Source organism: Schistocerca cancellata, chromosome 5 (genome assembly GCF_023864275.1).
Source record: "Schistocerca cancellata isolate TAMUIC-IGC-003103 chromosome 5, iqSchCanc2.1, whole genome shotgun sequence".
Classification (NCBI taxonomy): Eukaryota; Metazoa; Arthropoda; class Insecta; order Orthoptera; family Acrididae; genus Schistocerca; species Schistocerca cancellata.
The window spans coordinates 119375363-119391010 of record NC_064630.1 but is presented as its reverse complement, the minus strand read 5'-3'; the positions used below and the strand labels follow the sequence as shown (position 1 = coordinate 119391010).

At 39.4% G+C, this 15648-nt stretch overlaps 1 protein-coding gene across 2 annotated transcripts in view; it reads left to right on the top strand.

Annotated features, from left to right (window-relative positions):
- Positions 1 to 15648, top strand: part of LOC126187922 (PMS1 protein homolog 1-like) — a 119116-nt gene that overhangs the window by 24653 nt on the left and 78815 nt on the right. For both annotated transcript variants that reach the window (XM_049929283.1, XM_049929284.1), the window contains exon 5: positions 6931 to 7056. In XM_049929283.1, coding sequence (XP_049785240.1) covers positions 6931 to 7056 — 126 coding nt within the window. The remainder of the gene's footprint in view (positions 1 to 6930; positions 7057 to 15648) is intronic.

Below are 15648 nucleotides of genomic sequence, written 5' to 3'. Positions count from 1 at the left end.
GCTCGAGAGCGCAGTGAGACAAAATGGCGACAGGAGCCGAGATAGCGTATGTCGTGCTTGAAATGCACTCACATCAGTCAGTCATAACAGTGCAACGACACTTCAGGACGAAGTTCAACAAAGATCCACCAACTGCTAACTCCATTCGGCGATGGTATGTGCAGTTTAAAGCTTCTGGATGCCTCTGTAAGGGGAAATCAACGAGTCGGCCTGCAGTGAGCGAAGAAACGGTTGAACGCGTGCGGGCAAGTTTCACACGTAGCCCGTGGAAAATTGGCTCATGCCACAACTGGAGACCAACAGCGCCGACTTCATCTTTCAACAGGATGGTGCCCCACCGCACTTCCATCATGATGTTCGGCATTTCTTAAACAGGAGATTGGAAAACAGATGGATCGGTCGTGGTGGAGTTCATGATCAGCAATTCATGTCATGGTCTCCACGGTCTCCCGACTTAACCCCATGCGATTTCTTTCTGTGGGGTTACGTGAAAGATTCAGTGTTTAAACCTCCTCTACCAAGAAACATGCCAGAACTGCGAGCTCGCATCAACGATGCTTTCGAACTCATTGATGGGGACATGCTGCGCCGAGTGTGGGAGGAACTTGATTATCGGCTTGCTGTCTGCCGAATCACTAAAGGGGCACATATCGAACATTTGTGAATGCCTAAAAAAACTTTTTGAGTTTTTGTATGTGTGTGCTAAGCATTGTGAAAATATCTCAAATAATAAAGTTATTGTAGAGCTGTGAAATCGCTTCAATCATTTGTAATAACCCTGTACATATCATGGAGCTGTATGAATCTCCAGTAGCTGAAAGGCGTAATGTAAGGGCAAGTTGTTCAGCAGGTCTTGCAGTTTTATGAAAATTTGTGTTCTTCAATGTGTAGTATTGTGCTGTCATATTTAGTGATACTTTAAAGTCTGACGTGAACATAATGAACAAAATTTTTGAAAACCCATGTGTCATGAACTTGTAGGTCAATCATTACTGAACTGTAAGCTCCATGACTACACCTTTTACTAAGAAAGTTATGCACCCACCACCTATGTTCCCTTCTCTTATTATTCTCCCTTTTCACAGTTTTATTCACAGAGCTAGCACAAATAAATATAAATTTTGCACCGGACACCATGTTCTATGAAACTGTCGGGTTACATGTCACCAGTGAGAACACTCTTTCTGGCTGCTTGTGCCAGTCACATGACCCTGAACTAAGTCACAATATACATTTGCCAAGATACTTTCCTCTGTGGCTTGTGCTGGGTACAAATTTCCTCAATAAATCCCTCTGTGTGACACAGCTTAAGAAGTGGTAATTGTTTAGTGGAGGGGACACAGGCTTTCTTGAGTATGATAAGTATAAAGAAGCAGTCATAAATTTTAACCCAGTAAATATAAGGATGTACGCTTTAGGAATGAAGGCCCACTTCTTCAACATCGGTCTAGTGTGTATGCATGCACCTACAGAAGATTGTTATTATTATTATGATGATGGTGAAGACGAAGTGAAAGATGAGTCTTATGGTCAACTGCAACAAGGATTAGAAGATATACCAAGGCAAGATGTGAAGACAGTGATAGGCAACTTTAATGCAAAAGTGGGAAAAGAAGGCTTTAGAGAAGCAGTAGAAAATGAAATCTGCATGAGACGTCAAATAAAAATGGACAGTGACTTTTATAGACTTTGCCTTGAGCAATGGAATGGTAGTGAAGAGTATATGGCTACATAGAAAGAATGTAAGGAAAGCCACATGGTGCTCGCAATATGACACAACTTTTAATCAAATTGACCAGGTAATAATTGACAGGAGACATGCATTGGATGTCCTTGAGGTTGTTAATTGCAGGGGGGGGGGGGGGGGGGGGGAGCTGACTGCAATTCGGATCATTATATGGTAAGATTGAAGTACAGACAACACATAGCTTTCTTTAGATCCAGAGGGAAGAGAAAAGCTCCACAAAGATACAATGTTTCCAAATAAAAAGAGAAGGGAATATCTGAAAAGTATGAAGCAGAACTGCAGAAGAAGTTTGAGGCTACACGAAGCTAGGATGTGGAAAGTGTTGAAGGGAAGTGGAGTACACTGAAATATGTCCTACAAGAAACTGTAGTAGTAGTAGTTTTAGTTACAGAAGAAAGGATGGAAAAGGCAGGATGGTTTGTTGAAGATTGTAAAAAGGTGGTGTCTGAGAGAAATAACGCAAGAAAGAAAATGATAAACAGAGCAACAAGAGCTAATACCAAAGAATTCTTGAAGAAAAGGAAAGGGACAGATAGAATTTGTAGAAGGAAGAAACAAGAATTAGAGAAGAAATGGATTATGGAGCTAGAAGAAGAATATAACGACCAAGAAGTAAAGACATTCTGGAAGAGAGTTCAGGAATTGAAGAAAGGCTTTCAGCCATGTACTGAATTCCGTAGAGCTGAAGAAGGAAATGTTATAGGAGATGGAGAACATATTTTAGATCAATAGGCTGAATATTTCATGAGCTGCTGAACATCACTACAGAGAGGGAGCTAATGGGAGAAAATGAAATAGAGCGACCAACCATGGCAAAATGTTAGTCGTGATGAACTACCTGTACCCACACCAATAACAGAGGAAGTTAGACAGGCAATAGAAAGCCAAAAGAATAATAAGGCTCCAGGTAATGATAACTTTTCACTAGAAATGATTAAGGGTGGAGGTGAACATCTGACATGGCCATCAACTGAGTTGAAATATGGTAAAAGGAAGTGAAAATATTTGGCTAAGTCATTCCTATGAGACTTGCTCAATTTACAGAAGTAGTACTTGGAGACTGCCAGTATGGGTTTCGACAGAGCAGATCAACTACTGTCCTGATCTTCACTATAAGGCAAATAGTGGAAAAGTGTTATGAATATAATGTGGATGTACATCAGCTTTTGTACCCTTCAAACAAGCCTATGATAGTGTTAAAGGAAAAAAGCATTATCATACCCTAATGGAAATGGAATTTCCATAAAAACTAATCAGACTGGCATGAATGACCCTCACCAGCACAAAATGCCAATTAAAAGTAGACGGAAAACACTAAAGAATTTGAGGTTAGCCAAAGGTTATGACAGGGTGCTGTATTATCCTCACTACTCTTCAACATAGTGTTGGAGAGAGTTATACGATGGGTGGAGATAGATAACCTAAGTGGCACCCATTTTAACCATATGAACCGAAATGTAGCATATGCTGCTGATGTGTGTATGCTGTCTAGAAGATTGAAAGAATTGGGAGAAGGATTTGGCAGACTAGAAGAGGAGGCAGAACAATTGGGACTCCGAGTAAATAACACCAAAACACAGTATCTTGTTGCTTCGAGGAAAAATACTGTTGTTTAAAGAGAAATATATTAAGCTGAACGGAGGCAATTATGCACGATGTGAGAAATTCCAATACTTTGGAGTGCTGGTTATGGAGGAGAACAGTATAAGAGAATAAATAAAAGCAAGAATTGCTGCAGAAGCTTACTGGGCCCTGATTAAGAATTTTCAGTTATGTAGCATGGGTAGAAAATCAAAGGTGACTGTCTATCGAATAGTCGTAAGGCTTAGAAACATGGACAGTGACAGTAGTAGAGGAGGATTTCTTGAGAAGACGGGAGTGGGAAATATTAAGAAAGATTTCTGGAGCTGTGAGTGAGACAAGGCATGGAGAATACAGAGAACAAGGAATTGAAAGAAATGTACAGTAAAGCCGACTTGGTACGCAAATCAGGTGTAACAGTCTGAGATAGCTGGGCCACATAGAGCGAAAATCATAGAATAATCTGTGAAGAAGGTCTACAGAGGACACCCAGGTGACAGAAGGTGCAAGGGGAGATCATGGAAACAATGACTGGAGGATGTGGAAAATGATCTGAGAAACATGGGAGTAAGAAGATGGAGGAAATGAGCAGCAGATAATCACGACTGGGCTGTGATTGTCAGAGAGGCCAAGGCCCTATATGGGCTGTAGTCCCAAGGAATCGAATTGACTTCAATATGATCGCCCAGGTGCAGCAGAGTGACCAAGAACTTAACACTTTCCTGAATGATGCTGACTCAGTATTACAGTTGCAACTTGTTAGTGTCTCTGGTGCAGATGATAAAATATACTGTGGTGTTTCACTAGGAAAATCCCAACCTTTTGTGCTTATTCAGTTTCACAAAGAATTTACACAGCTGGTCTGATCCTGAAGTCTTTCCCTCTGATGTTGAAGCAGTTTGTCTGGTCAGAAATGGAGAAAGTCTGCCACAAGTGGACACACATGTGTATGCCATTCCAATGCAGCAAAATATCTTGCCACATACATGCACCAGTGGACAAATTTCCCAACATTATCTCATGTTTTGTGCATGTACATCTTAAACATCTCAACGTTGTGGGTTGATTAAGTCCATCAGGTAGTCAGCAATACTTGTTGACTGTCAGAGATCGTTGCACATGATTTCCGGAAAAAATACCATTGGACAACGATTTTGTGAAAACATTTGCCTCCGCCTTCGTGTTCACAAGGTTATCAAGATTTGGTTTCCCACTGTGCATAACAAAAGCTTGCAGTAGTCCATTTGAATCAGAGTTATTACCCAATCTTGAATTTTCAGCAGTTAGCTCCATCTTAAAACCACGAGTTACCACCCAGCAAGCAAGGGTCAGATAGAGTGAAGACACTGTTTAGTCAAAGCTGCTCTCACGTGCCTCAGCACAACTTGGACGACTGCTCTGCCAATTATGTTATTTGGTCAGTGAAATGCTTATGAACCAGACATAGATGCTTCGTCACCAGAACTGATTTTCAGCATAGCGATACATCTTCCGGGTGAATTCATCAACACCGATTCTCTGCAGTCCACGAGGTGAGATCAGCCAGATTTTCTGTGTCACTTGGGTGAGTGCATCACTTGTATTCATCTGCATGAAGGTTCCAGACATGGCACATTGCACTGTTATTTGTATCACAACTTGGTCAGCTGTTCGCACTTAACACTTCACGCAGACTCCGTGATATCTTCTGTACAAGCTCCATACACGAGCACACATCATGTGTTACAAAGAGACGCATGGACGTTAGATATTTCCCTCAATAGCAAGACCATGACTGTTTCCACTGACCGTGTCAAATGGGTGTACATCGTTCATGGCATATTGCCAGCTGATGTTTCAAGGGAACACGACCTCAAACTCAACCGAAATTGCAATGACCGTCTGACTCAGTTCCACAACCAGTAAGAATGATCTGCTGTTGACAGCTGGTGCATTCTCCTGCACATTTCAGAGATGCCACTCCACTTCCACTGTGAGGACTGACGTAACGACACTTCATCATTATCTGCTTTGTGTTTTTATTGTATTTGTCGAGTGGAATTGTGCACGCTGCCACAGATAATGTTGCAGCTACAGTGCTATTTATGCCTTGCCTTTCACTTACTCTCAGAGGGACTGCACATAGTTACATATAGCTTAAGTGCTGACTCATTGTTAACTGTTTCGGCCATTTAAGAGATGATTCTACACTCGTGTAAAAGTCTCCCAGCTGTTCATAACTGAGTTGAATGCCGGTGTTCACTTTTCTGATAAATGAAGTTATTGTTCTACGTAATTCAGTTTGTGGTAATTTACACACACTAGCAGGATTGGAAGATACACATGAACAAAGCTGAGCAATCCTAATCACCGCTGCAACAGGTATATCATAAATGTGATGACATCATACATAATTACACATTTTATTTCTATTCCCCCATTCATAAGAACACATCTTGAATCTACTACCTATCGATCTATGCACATTTTAATTATATTGCATTGTATGCCTGTTTCCAATTTTTTGTATTTAATATTTACTCATTAACTGAATAGAAAGGACTTTATATAAGTAATTGTTTCGTGGTTTATTTAAATTTGTCTTCCAAGCAAATATTTGAAATATGAAACAGTAAACATTTTTACAGCTTTAATGTCATATAGCACTACTTCTTCCAAGTCAAGCTGTAGAACTCTTAACTTTATTTTGTTTCTCTTAGCTTGATTATGATTATCTTAATTTTTATTAAATTTGTTTTTATGTTTGCATGCAAACCGAAGTATTTTGTATATATACATACTGCAGAAAGTTAAAATATGAAGTTTTTGAAGAGCAGCCTACATCTATCTGTATCCAGCTATTGTAATTGTGGTGATTTCTATATTCTTCTTATGTTATGCTTACATAGTATTACCCTCATCATTGGAAGGTAGAGGTGAACAATTTCCATGACTATCTTACATCTGTATATCAGGTTATATCAATAGACAATATATGCATGTTCAAAACTCACTGCAGTGGCTAGCTGAAGCTTGTATTCAGGTATATTATGAACATCTTGGACACTGTTTGTGAAGTGGTATGAACCATTTGTAAAGTAAAGCAAGTGGCAAGTGTAGTTCCTTCAGCTAACATGCTACATTTGACATCACAATCTTTGCAAACTATGAATTTTTACATTGACTTTTCTGTTATGTTTACATGAGGAATCTGATCCTGAAGGATTGTCAGTTTTCAATGAAACCAGTATACTTGCATGCCAGTAAAAACATTTTGTGATCTCATTCTTTCTTGGGTCAGAATGCACCTAACTGTTTGTTGTCCACCTGTAATTTGGAATTGTGGGACTGTCATGTTATTTTGACAGTGTAGAAACAGAAGTGAATTAGGATACAGCAGAAATGAGTTGTTGCTTGCTCACACACAATAAGCAGGCCAGCCCGAGGTCTCAGTACTATTCCCTCTCACTTTGCTGGTGGATGGATCACTTATTTTAAAAGCTCAAAATTATTTTATCTTGATGTGTATTTGTTGTTGATTAACTGCCATCACCTTGCTGTTAAAACCTATTATTAAAAAAATAGACAAAAAGCCTTACACTAGCAGCTCTTCTTTCTTTCAGGTGAACTTTGAACTATTAGTTCCTTTGAAGAACTGCACTGATATTTCAGCACTGTGTCAAGCCAGTTCAAACAGCATTATGACGTATTTTAATAAACGCCCTGTAAAATACGCAAAAATTGAGAAGGTGAGCTCAGTATTAGTGAGATATTTTTATCTTTATTAAATTCAGCTACATTAGTAGTAAATTCAGGCATGTTTTTTTTCTGTTTTGAAAAACTCCAGAACACAAGAAAAATATCTGGTGATATGTTGTGACTATGCATAAATAATGTAGTTTCGAGCTACTCCTTGCTGTTTAGTGACTTTATAAAGTTAACTTATTTAGCTTGTAATAACAGACAGTTCAGTACAGCTTATCTTGTAAGCATGTATATTAGTGTGTGGTTTAAGTCTCCTATTATGTGTTTCAATATTCTGTATGTATTATTTGAGAAAATGTGAACATCTTCAGTGTTGTAGTGTGATTAATGTAAATAAGTATTTTTTAAGCTGCTTTATGTTTGATGGTGTGTGGCTACAATAGCCCAAGCATTATTTTATGTGCTTCAATGTACATAAATTTACATATTTGTGAGTAAAAGTCTAGATCAAGGCTAGTGGCGTATGTTTCACGCAGCAGTGTTATCAGCAATTGCTGTGAGGTATGATGGGAAAGACAGGGGTATGTCAGCTGATGGGTCTGCACAGCCAATGAGAGAGTAGTGGACAGACAGTGTTTCGAAGTAATATTTGCACATTCTCATGTCAGTATACCACAACCTCCAAAATTAAAGTTATAACACATGTGGAAGAAATGGAGAAATATTTTGACAACCGAGATTATTAATTAATTTATGCTATGCTATTAATTTCCAACCTAACTGCATTCTTGTAGTTCATGATATTCTGAAGAAAAAGTCAAATATGTGTCATAACTAGAGCCTGGCTTTTATGTAATATCAAATTAAGAAATATGTACACAAATATGCTACCAAAATTATGACATATGTAATGATGCAGTAATATGTAAAAAATCCAGATGTTTTATAGGTATAAAATTTCACAGATAGGGTAGTCAAATATCTACGTTAATTCATAATCAGTTCACTTCTGCTACGAAGTACAGAAGTAAAAGTGTCTCCTATTCCAGCATTTACGTCACACTGGAATGGGACGCACAATTAATTATAAAATACGAATCCAAATGTTCTGTTGCCATGTACAGTCTTCCGTCTTACAATATGTTTTTATAAACTGAGAAAGTTGCTGAACTTCGCAAGAAGTAAACTGTGCATATTTATACAGAGGGAGTTTGCTAGGAACAATATTCTAAAAGGTTCTAGAATTTCACTGATACAAAATAACAAGGTGTGAACACCTAGGATTCTTATTCAACATGGACTGCAGTTTACTGGAAGTTACACCATCCACTTCTCCTGATTCAACACTCACCTTCAGAACAGCATCTTCTGTCATTCCCATAGCTTCTTGGAGAGCCACACTTGAAGTCTCCAGTTTATTGATACTCTCAGGAAGCCAACTGAATGGACTTGTAATGTATGAAACTGAACTGAGCACTTTAGAATTGTTGAATGCTGACATGAATTCATTCACAGACTCTGCAGAATCAGAAGAAAATCTTCATCACTGACTTCACAGCTTCAAAGTGCTTACTGTAGAAAATCACAATTTCAGTCCATATTGTCAACCTTGTTATCACTGGTTGCGAAGGCAGAGATACATCAGTTAGCTGCTGCTTGTAGTATTGTACATAGGGACATTTCAAGAAAACCTTCTTCATTGCTGCTGTCAATGTATTTACTTCTGGGAATTGGTGCCTAACTCTCTCTGCCAATTGCTGCAGTGTATGAGCCATACATGTAACATGCAATAAGTTTGTATAAAATACATTAAGCAGTTTCCCCACTATCAAGCATGTATGTACATCTGTAGGACCCTCTCTTCTTTTATGCCATTGGGCCATAGTACCTTGAATCAATCATTAATGAACGTAACAATTGCTGAACTATTTGTTGCCTCCAAAGGTTTACAGTAAATTAATTAGATGCAGCCTCAGACTCCAACTTTCCCACTATTAGATTAGCGATGAAATGGCCGTCGTCACATCATCAGAAATCCATATAGTTGATTTTCCAATGTGAGCCCTGATTTTTTGTAATATATCAACATAGCAAGAATCCAGGTAATTCTTCTTGAGGGTGGTCTCATCAGGAATGTTGTGGTTGCAGTATTCCTTTAAGAAATGTTTGAATTCAGGTACCTGAAGTTCGTTCCAAGGTCTGTTCACTGTAATCAATGCGAACCACAGTTCTTTTATCGCAAGTTTGGCAGGGGACTATTTTACTATCAGTGGTTAAAGCACTGTCAATAGAAATGAAAATGAAATCATCGTATGGCATTGAAATCCATGTTTTCAGCTTTGATGACAATGAAGATGCAACTGGTACCATGGTTAACTTAAATGCAAGTGACTGTTACACATTGTGAAGCATTTGAGAACAGGAAAGGAAAGTGTTTAAAATGAGTCATTGTTGTTCACTTGAACTTGTGCAATTTAGCTCTGAGTGTAATGGGATTGATGACAGTGTGAGAAACATGTTATTAAAAAAATTTTTTGTCCTTTCTTGCTATGTAAAGAAAGTGTATGGGACTTACAAAAATGTATAATAATCCCATAATAATATTAAAATATGTAAATCTTTTTAGTTAAGTGTGAAATATGTATTATATCTAAAATATGTAATTTAAAACATTAAAATAATGGCCTTTCAGTGTAAGTCATTGACTGTTCAGTGTTTCTTATAACTGCATATAAAGGGACAGAATATGTAATTACATAAAATCTTGGCTCAGGCTATAACTCAGATTTTTAATTTAATTTTTGGAAATAAAACTATCACATTCCAACTTAGCCTAAGCCAAATGCCACACTACAGATCAATATGTCACTGCAATGAGGTATATAGCTTTCACATTCATTCGCTTGTGTAACGTACAACCACACTGTCACATTCTAACTAACAACGGCTAACTCCATAATTCGTGACATACTGGAGGGAAGGGGGAGGAGTCAAATATTTCTGACGACGAATATCATAAATTTAACTGTACCCTGTGGTCTGAGCATAACTACACTCTTGGAAATTGCAACATATTCAGAAAAAAAATAGCTGAATGTTTGTGACAAGCAAGAATATAAATTTCACTGCTGCATGCATTAACTACAGTGAAGTTTATAATCTTTCTTATGTTTGACTGCTACTATTGGACTGCTACTATTGGAGCTGTGCTATTAGGTCCCAACACAATCACAACATAGTAATTCATATGTTCGGGGGGGGGGGGACATTTGTGACAACAGCGAAGAAGAGAATGGTCTCTTTTCAGTGCTAGACATTCATTTTCTTGCCTTTTGCTTGGGTAGGTGACAATATCATCTCATCAACTACCTGAAACTGATGCATTGTCAATCTGTGAGCAGTAGAGAAACACCACTGTGACTGCTACTGTCCCTGATCTAGACTGAGCCCAAGCTTGATAATACCATGTAAACAAGAGTATGTTTCAGATTTCTGTCTTATTCTACATCCATGATCTGGGTATCTTTTACAGTTATCGCTTAACATTTGACACTGTTCATGCCTCTTTTATACCCTACCAGCTTTGGTAACAACTCTGATGAACTCTGGTGGCCATTCTATCTGTCAGAAAGAACTGCAACTCTTACATACCAATCGATGGTGTGTACATGATCGAAATTACATTAACTTTCGCCCTGTCTTTAGGTGCTTCACCTTTTTCTTGCTAAGCAGTGCATATAGGGAAAAAAAAACTTTGAATGGGGCATCTGGTTGAGTCCTTCATTTAGCTGGGGATGTTGAATGGCTGATGGTGGTGGTGACAGTGGTATGGAGTTGTAAAGCACCTCTTCTGCCTATGTTTTCTACATTCTTTGTCATGATCTAGAAGAGACCTGAATGAAATGTTATCATTTATGTACCGATCCAAATAATTCCACCATCAGCTCCTGTACGAGGGCCTGTCTAAAAAGTATCCGACTTTTGGCATGACGGGGTTGGGACCCTAACCCCTTCAAAGTAGGCCCCTTGTGGTTGCACACAGCCCACCGATCCTTCCACTGCTGGAAGCACCTCTGGAAGTCTTCTTTTGGAATTGTGTTCAGCTCCATCGTCGTGTTCCGCATTATCTCTTCTCTACTCTCAAAATGGGATCCTTTCAGTGGCGTCTTCAATTTTGGAAACAACCAGAAGTCGCAAGGAGCCATGTCTGGAGAGTAGGGAGGTTGGTGAATGGCTGTAATTCCATGTTTGGCCAAGAAAAATTTGGATCAAGTGAGATGAATATGTGGGGGAGTTGTCGTGATGCAGTTGCCAGTTTTTTGCCTCCCACATGTCTAGTCTTTGGTGCCGAACTGCGTCATGTAGTCACCGGAGAACAGCTTGATAGTACTCCTTTGTCACTGTTTGTCGTCCCAGTGCGTATTTGTGATGCACAATTCCATGGACAGCAAAGAAGACAGTCAGTATCTCTTTGATTTTGCTTCACACCTGCTGCACTTTCTTTGACCTTGGAGACTCAGGATGCTTCCATTGCGATGACTGTCTTTTTGTTTCTGGGTTGTACCCGTACACCCATGACTACCTCCAGTTTTCACGGTGTTCAGAATCCCAGGATCAGTGTTGGTGGTGTCCAGAAGGTCCTGTGCAACATTGAAACAGAGGTCTTTTTGTTCCGACGACAACAACTTGGGCACGAATTTCGCAGCCACTCGGTGCACATTCAAATCATTACGCAAAATTGCATGTGCAGAATCTTTACTCACTCCAACTTCTTGGGCAATCTACTGCGTCGTCAAACGACAATCTACCATCACCAAATTTTGCACCCTCTCAACAACAGCTGCACTCCGAGCAGTTTGTAGCCTGCCAGAATGATAGTCGCTCTCCGTTGATGTGCGGCCATTTTTGAATTGGTTGAACCACTCCTTAATTTGTGTTACACCCATCGCATCTTCTCCAAACACCTGCTGAATCTTACAAATTATTTTGCTTTGGGAATCACCAAGTTTTTGACAAAATTTGATGCAGTATCTTTGCTCAGTCATCTTGAGAGAATCGGTAATCTGACGAACACGTCGTGTAGCACCTCACTCAGCGACGAACAGGCAGCGACTGATGCCCTGGAAGGCGGGGACAACATTCACACATGTGCGTAAAGGTCTCTTCCTTTATTGTGTACAGTGGTGCTGCGCTATCATCTCTATTTTTCGTGGGAAAATCAAAAGTCGATTACTTTTTAGACAGACCTCGTATTTGCAAATGAACGTGCAAAGCTGATTCTTCCCAGCAAATGATGTTAAATTGAATGAGTGCTGTGTTATATATGCATGGGTCCCTTTGCTCCCCCCCCCCCCCCCCCCCCCCCTCTCATCCCCCAATCCCCCACCCTGCAGCTGATATCAGTAGTATCCAGAATTGGGAATCATATCAGTCAACTGATGAGGGAAATAAAACATCCCAACTGTTGGACTTAATTCATGTGATTGTGCTTCAGAGCTCTGCTCAGCCAATAAGTGCCATGTCACATCTCTAGGTGCCTCCGTACAGGGAAAATTATGAAAGACTGAGGAAAATAGGGCCTGCTGTTTCTCCTAATGTTAAAAAACGAAGATGTGGGGGCGAAAGGAGCCTTTCTTTTCAGTGTTTGCAGCCCCTTTCATACTTTGTAATGATGAAGAAAACGCTGGAGAAAAGCAAATGGGTGGGGGGGACTGGATGCGTAGCGCTCAAACTATGGTGTTATGAGCTGAAATAATCACAAGCATGATGAACTTCGACACCACTGTTAGCAAAGGAAGTCTTATTCAAACAGATGTTCACTTGTCCATGAGACATTAATAGTGATTTGGGATAATGTGTCAGAAAGGTGCTGAACTTAATTTGTGTTTTGAGGCATATTTTAAAAGAGTAACTAGTCTGAAACAAATACAGTGAGATGTCAGATGTGTAGGTACTTCTTCTACCAGTGCGTACAGAACTTCAACTGTTACGTTTTGGTTGTTTTCTTTGACAATAAGTGAGAAATGTCTGGTTGTTAGTAACAATATTTCTAGTTTCTAATAATTTTGGATTTTTATGTGAAGCATGTAGACTTGACAACTCAAAAAGTGGGCCACTGCTGAATGCAACTAACATACTGTAGCTGTGTCCTAGGTCCACTAAATGCTGAAACCCTGTGGGGTACAGTTGTTTGACTATACACAGTGATTACCACAAGACAAGAGGAAAATGCTCAATATGGTGTTCAATCCAGATGTAAACTAATACCAAAATACAACAAATATTATAAAACACATTATTAGAGATGAGTCCATCCCTAACACTTGTAAATTAAACTTCATTACAATAAGTGGCACTTCAAAAGTCTTATCACACTCATTAAATGACACAAAGAGTTGTTCATGATCCAAATTTGAACCCACTGATAACCAAACCAAGTTTGTCTGTCTAATCGAGAATTGACTAGGCGTAAAGAGATGTATAATATCAAAGTGCTCACTAGTGTCAGTTTACAAGGCTAAATGCCCAAATCTGCAAATAATGGCGGTACTTCTAGCACTGCACTGGCAACCACATGAAGCTTATATTACTCTTGAGAAGTAACCAGAAAAGGTATGTAATATTGTGCAATGCACTGCAGTATCATCAATGACCGCACCATTGCGCACAGTGCCTCATGGCCAGGAATCAGACTGTATTCAGCTCATGGCACCACCGTGTCTTAAAAGTGCAGGCACAATCACTCCTAAGCTGCTTCCGCAGTAACCCCAACAATGCCAGTTTGGGTACATAAGGAAAATAACAACCTACCAACTACGGGCTAATCGCACCATGCCATGCCACTATGGTCTCACCAGCAGCCTCTGTACTTATATGCACCTGGACTTGTTAAAAGTACACACCCTGCCATGGACGGAGGTGCAAAGTCAGGCTGCAGTCTCGTGAACTGTTTAGATACACCACTTGTAACTATGGACATGTGACAGTGTTGTTTGATTGTGATAGGGACTTAGTGCACAATTCCATCTGACAGTGTTTGCATTCAGATCTTATATGAACTTCAATTGAGAGATTAAACATTCTTTTTTTCAACTCAAGCCTTCAATCTTTGTTGTTCTACACTTTCCGGTTACAACACACACAAGCATGAAACGCCATGAAGTAAAGTTGTGGTGAAGGACAGGAGTAGAACCCAGTACATATTTGTATTGTTAATTAAGCACAATCAGATGTCAGATATCAAATATGTTCACCAATAGGGTGATATTGGAACCTGAAATGATGATGCAAATAATTTTTGCCTGGCAGTGATTCGAACCAGACAGCTTTTGCAATTGTCTTATAGTTACAAATAGGCATGAAACGTTTTTGTTTCTTCACCAGTAGTGAGGTGTGCACATTTTTGGCTAGAGGTAATGCAATGAATAATTCTGTGTTGCCTGGGTCTCCAACCGCACACATGTAGTCGTTGTCTCCACACGAAGAGGTGTCAGCTGTCAAATTCTCTTTCACAAGTAGAGACCTGGAGGTGTTTGGCATCATGAGGAAATGATGAAACGATGGGACAGTATCATCTCAAAGGGTTCAAATCCATGGAAAAATTGGAATCTGAGATCGAAATGCAGTCCAATGTCAATATTTTCCAAATCTGAAGTTCACTTAAAATAAGAAATGAAGGTTGTATGACCTTATGTGGTGACTGTTTCACGAACTAAAATAATGTTACTAGTGTAAGAAATCTTACTAGAGACAAGAGTTTCTGCAGGCAGTGACTTTCTCCTTTGATAGCCAAAACTAATCCTACTCTGTTCCACTTGGTAGTGAATGGACATATTTAATTTGGAACCAGGGCACTGTCCTGTGTTCTTTACTTGGCATTACTGGAGGTGAAGGGGATGTGTTAGTGTCTGTTAAAAACTGGTATGCCCGGCACCCTCGCCTTAGCTATTACAATCTACCGTCAGTCCAACCAAGCATCGAATTTCACATGTATTAGCATCATATTTTTGTCATAAGGGGTACGCAGCACTTGGTACAAAAAGTGTTTAATTCCTCTTGAGCTGCTGTTGTGAATAACATATCTGTGGTCTAGTAGCCAACATCATGCAGTGCCAATGAAAAGCCATGATATCAAACCCGTCCTTTTCTTTCTTTTTAAGCCATATTCCATCTGTCTGCTAATAGCTTCAATTTGATAGAAGCTCAGAGACAGTTTCATTCATTTTTTAACCAGCCAGTAATAGAAAAATCTTGCAGAAATATGTTTGTGAAATAGTTCGTGGGTTGCTGTCATAGTAAGACCAATTTCAGCGCCCAGCTGTTTCACGCAGATCGGTGTCCGCTGAAGTGATCATGATGCATTAGGCATAGAGCCTGTGATCTCCAGCACTGCACTTGAATTAGCAAGTATAACATTATGTAACATTGCAGATGATACAACACTATGTTTCAGCATGCTCCATGACAATTTTGTATGGCATGTTGCTATAAGCATATAAACTATGTTCGTATTTTGTTCAAATTTATAGTATAGCTCATGCCATGACAACATAAGTATTTCACATTTTTGCCATTTTGATGTTCTCCTTATGAAGTTACCACACAGTGCTTCACATTGCCATTTATTTATTTATTTA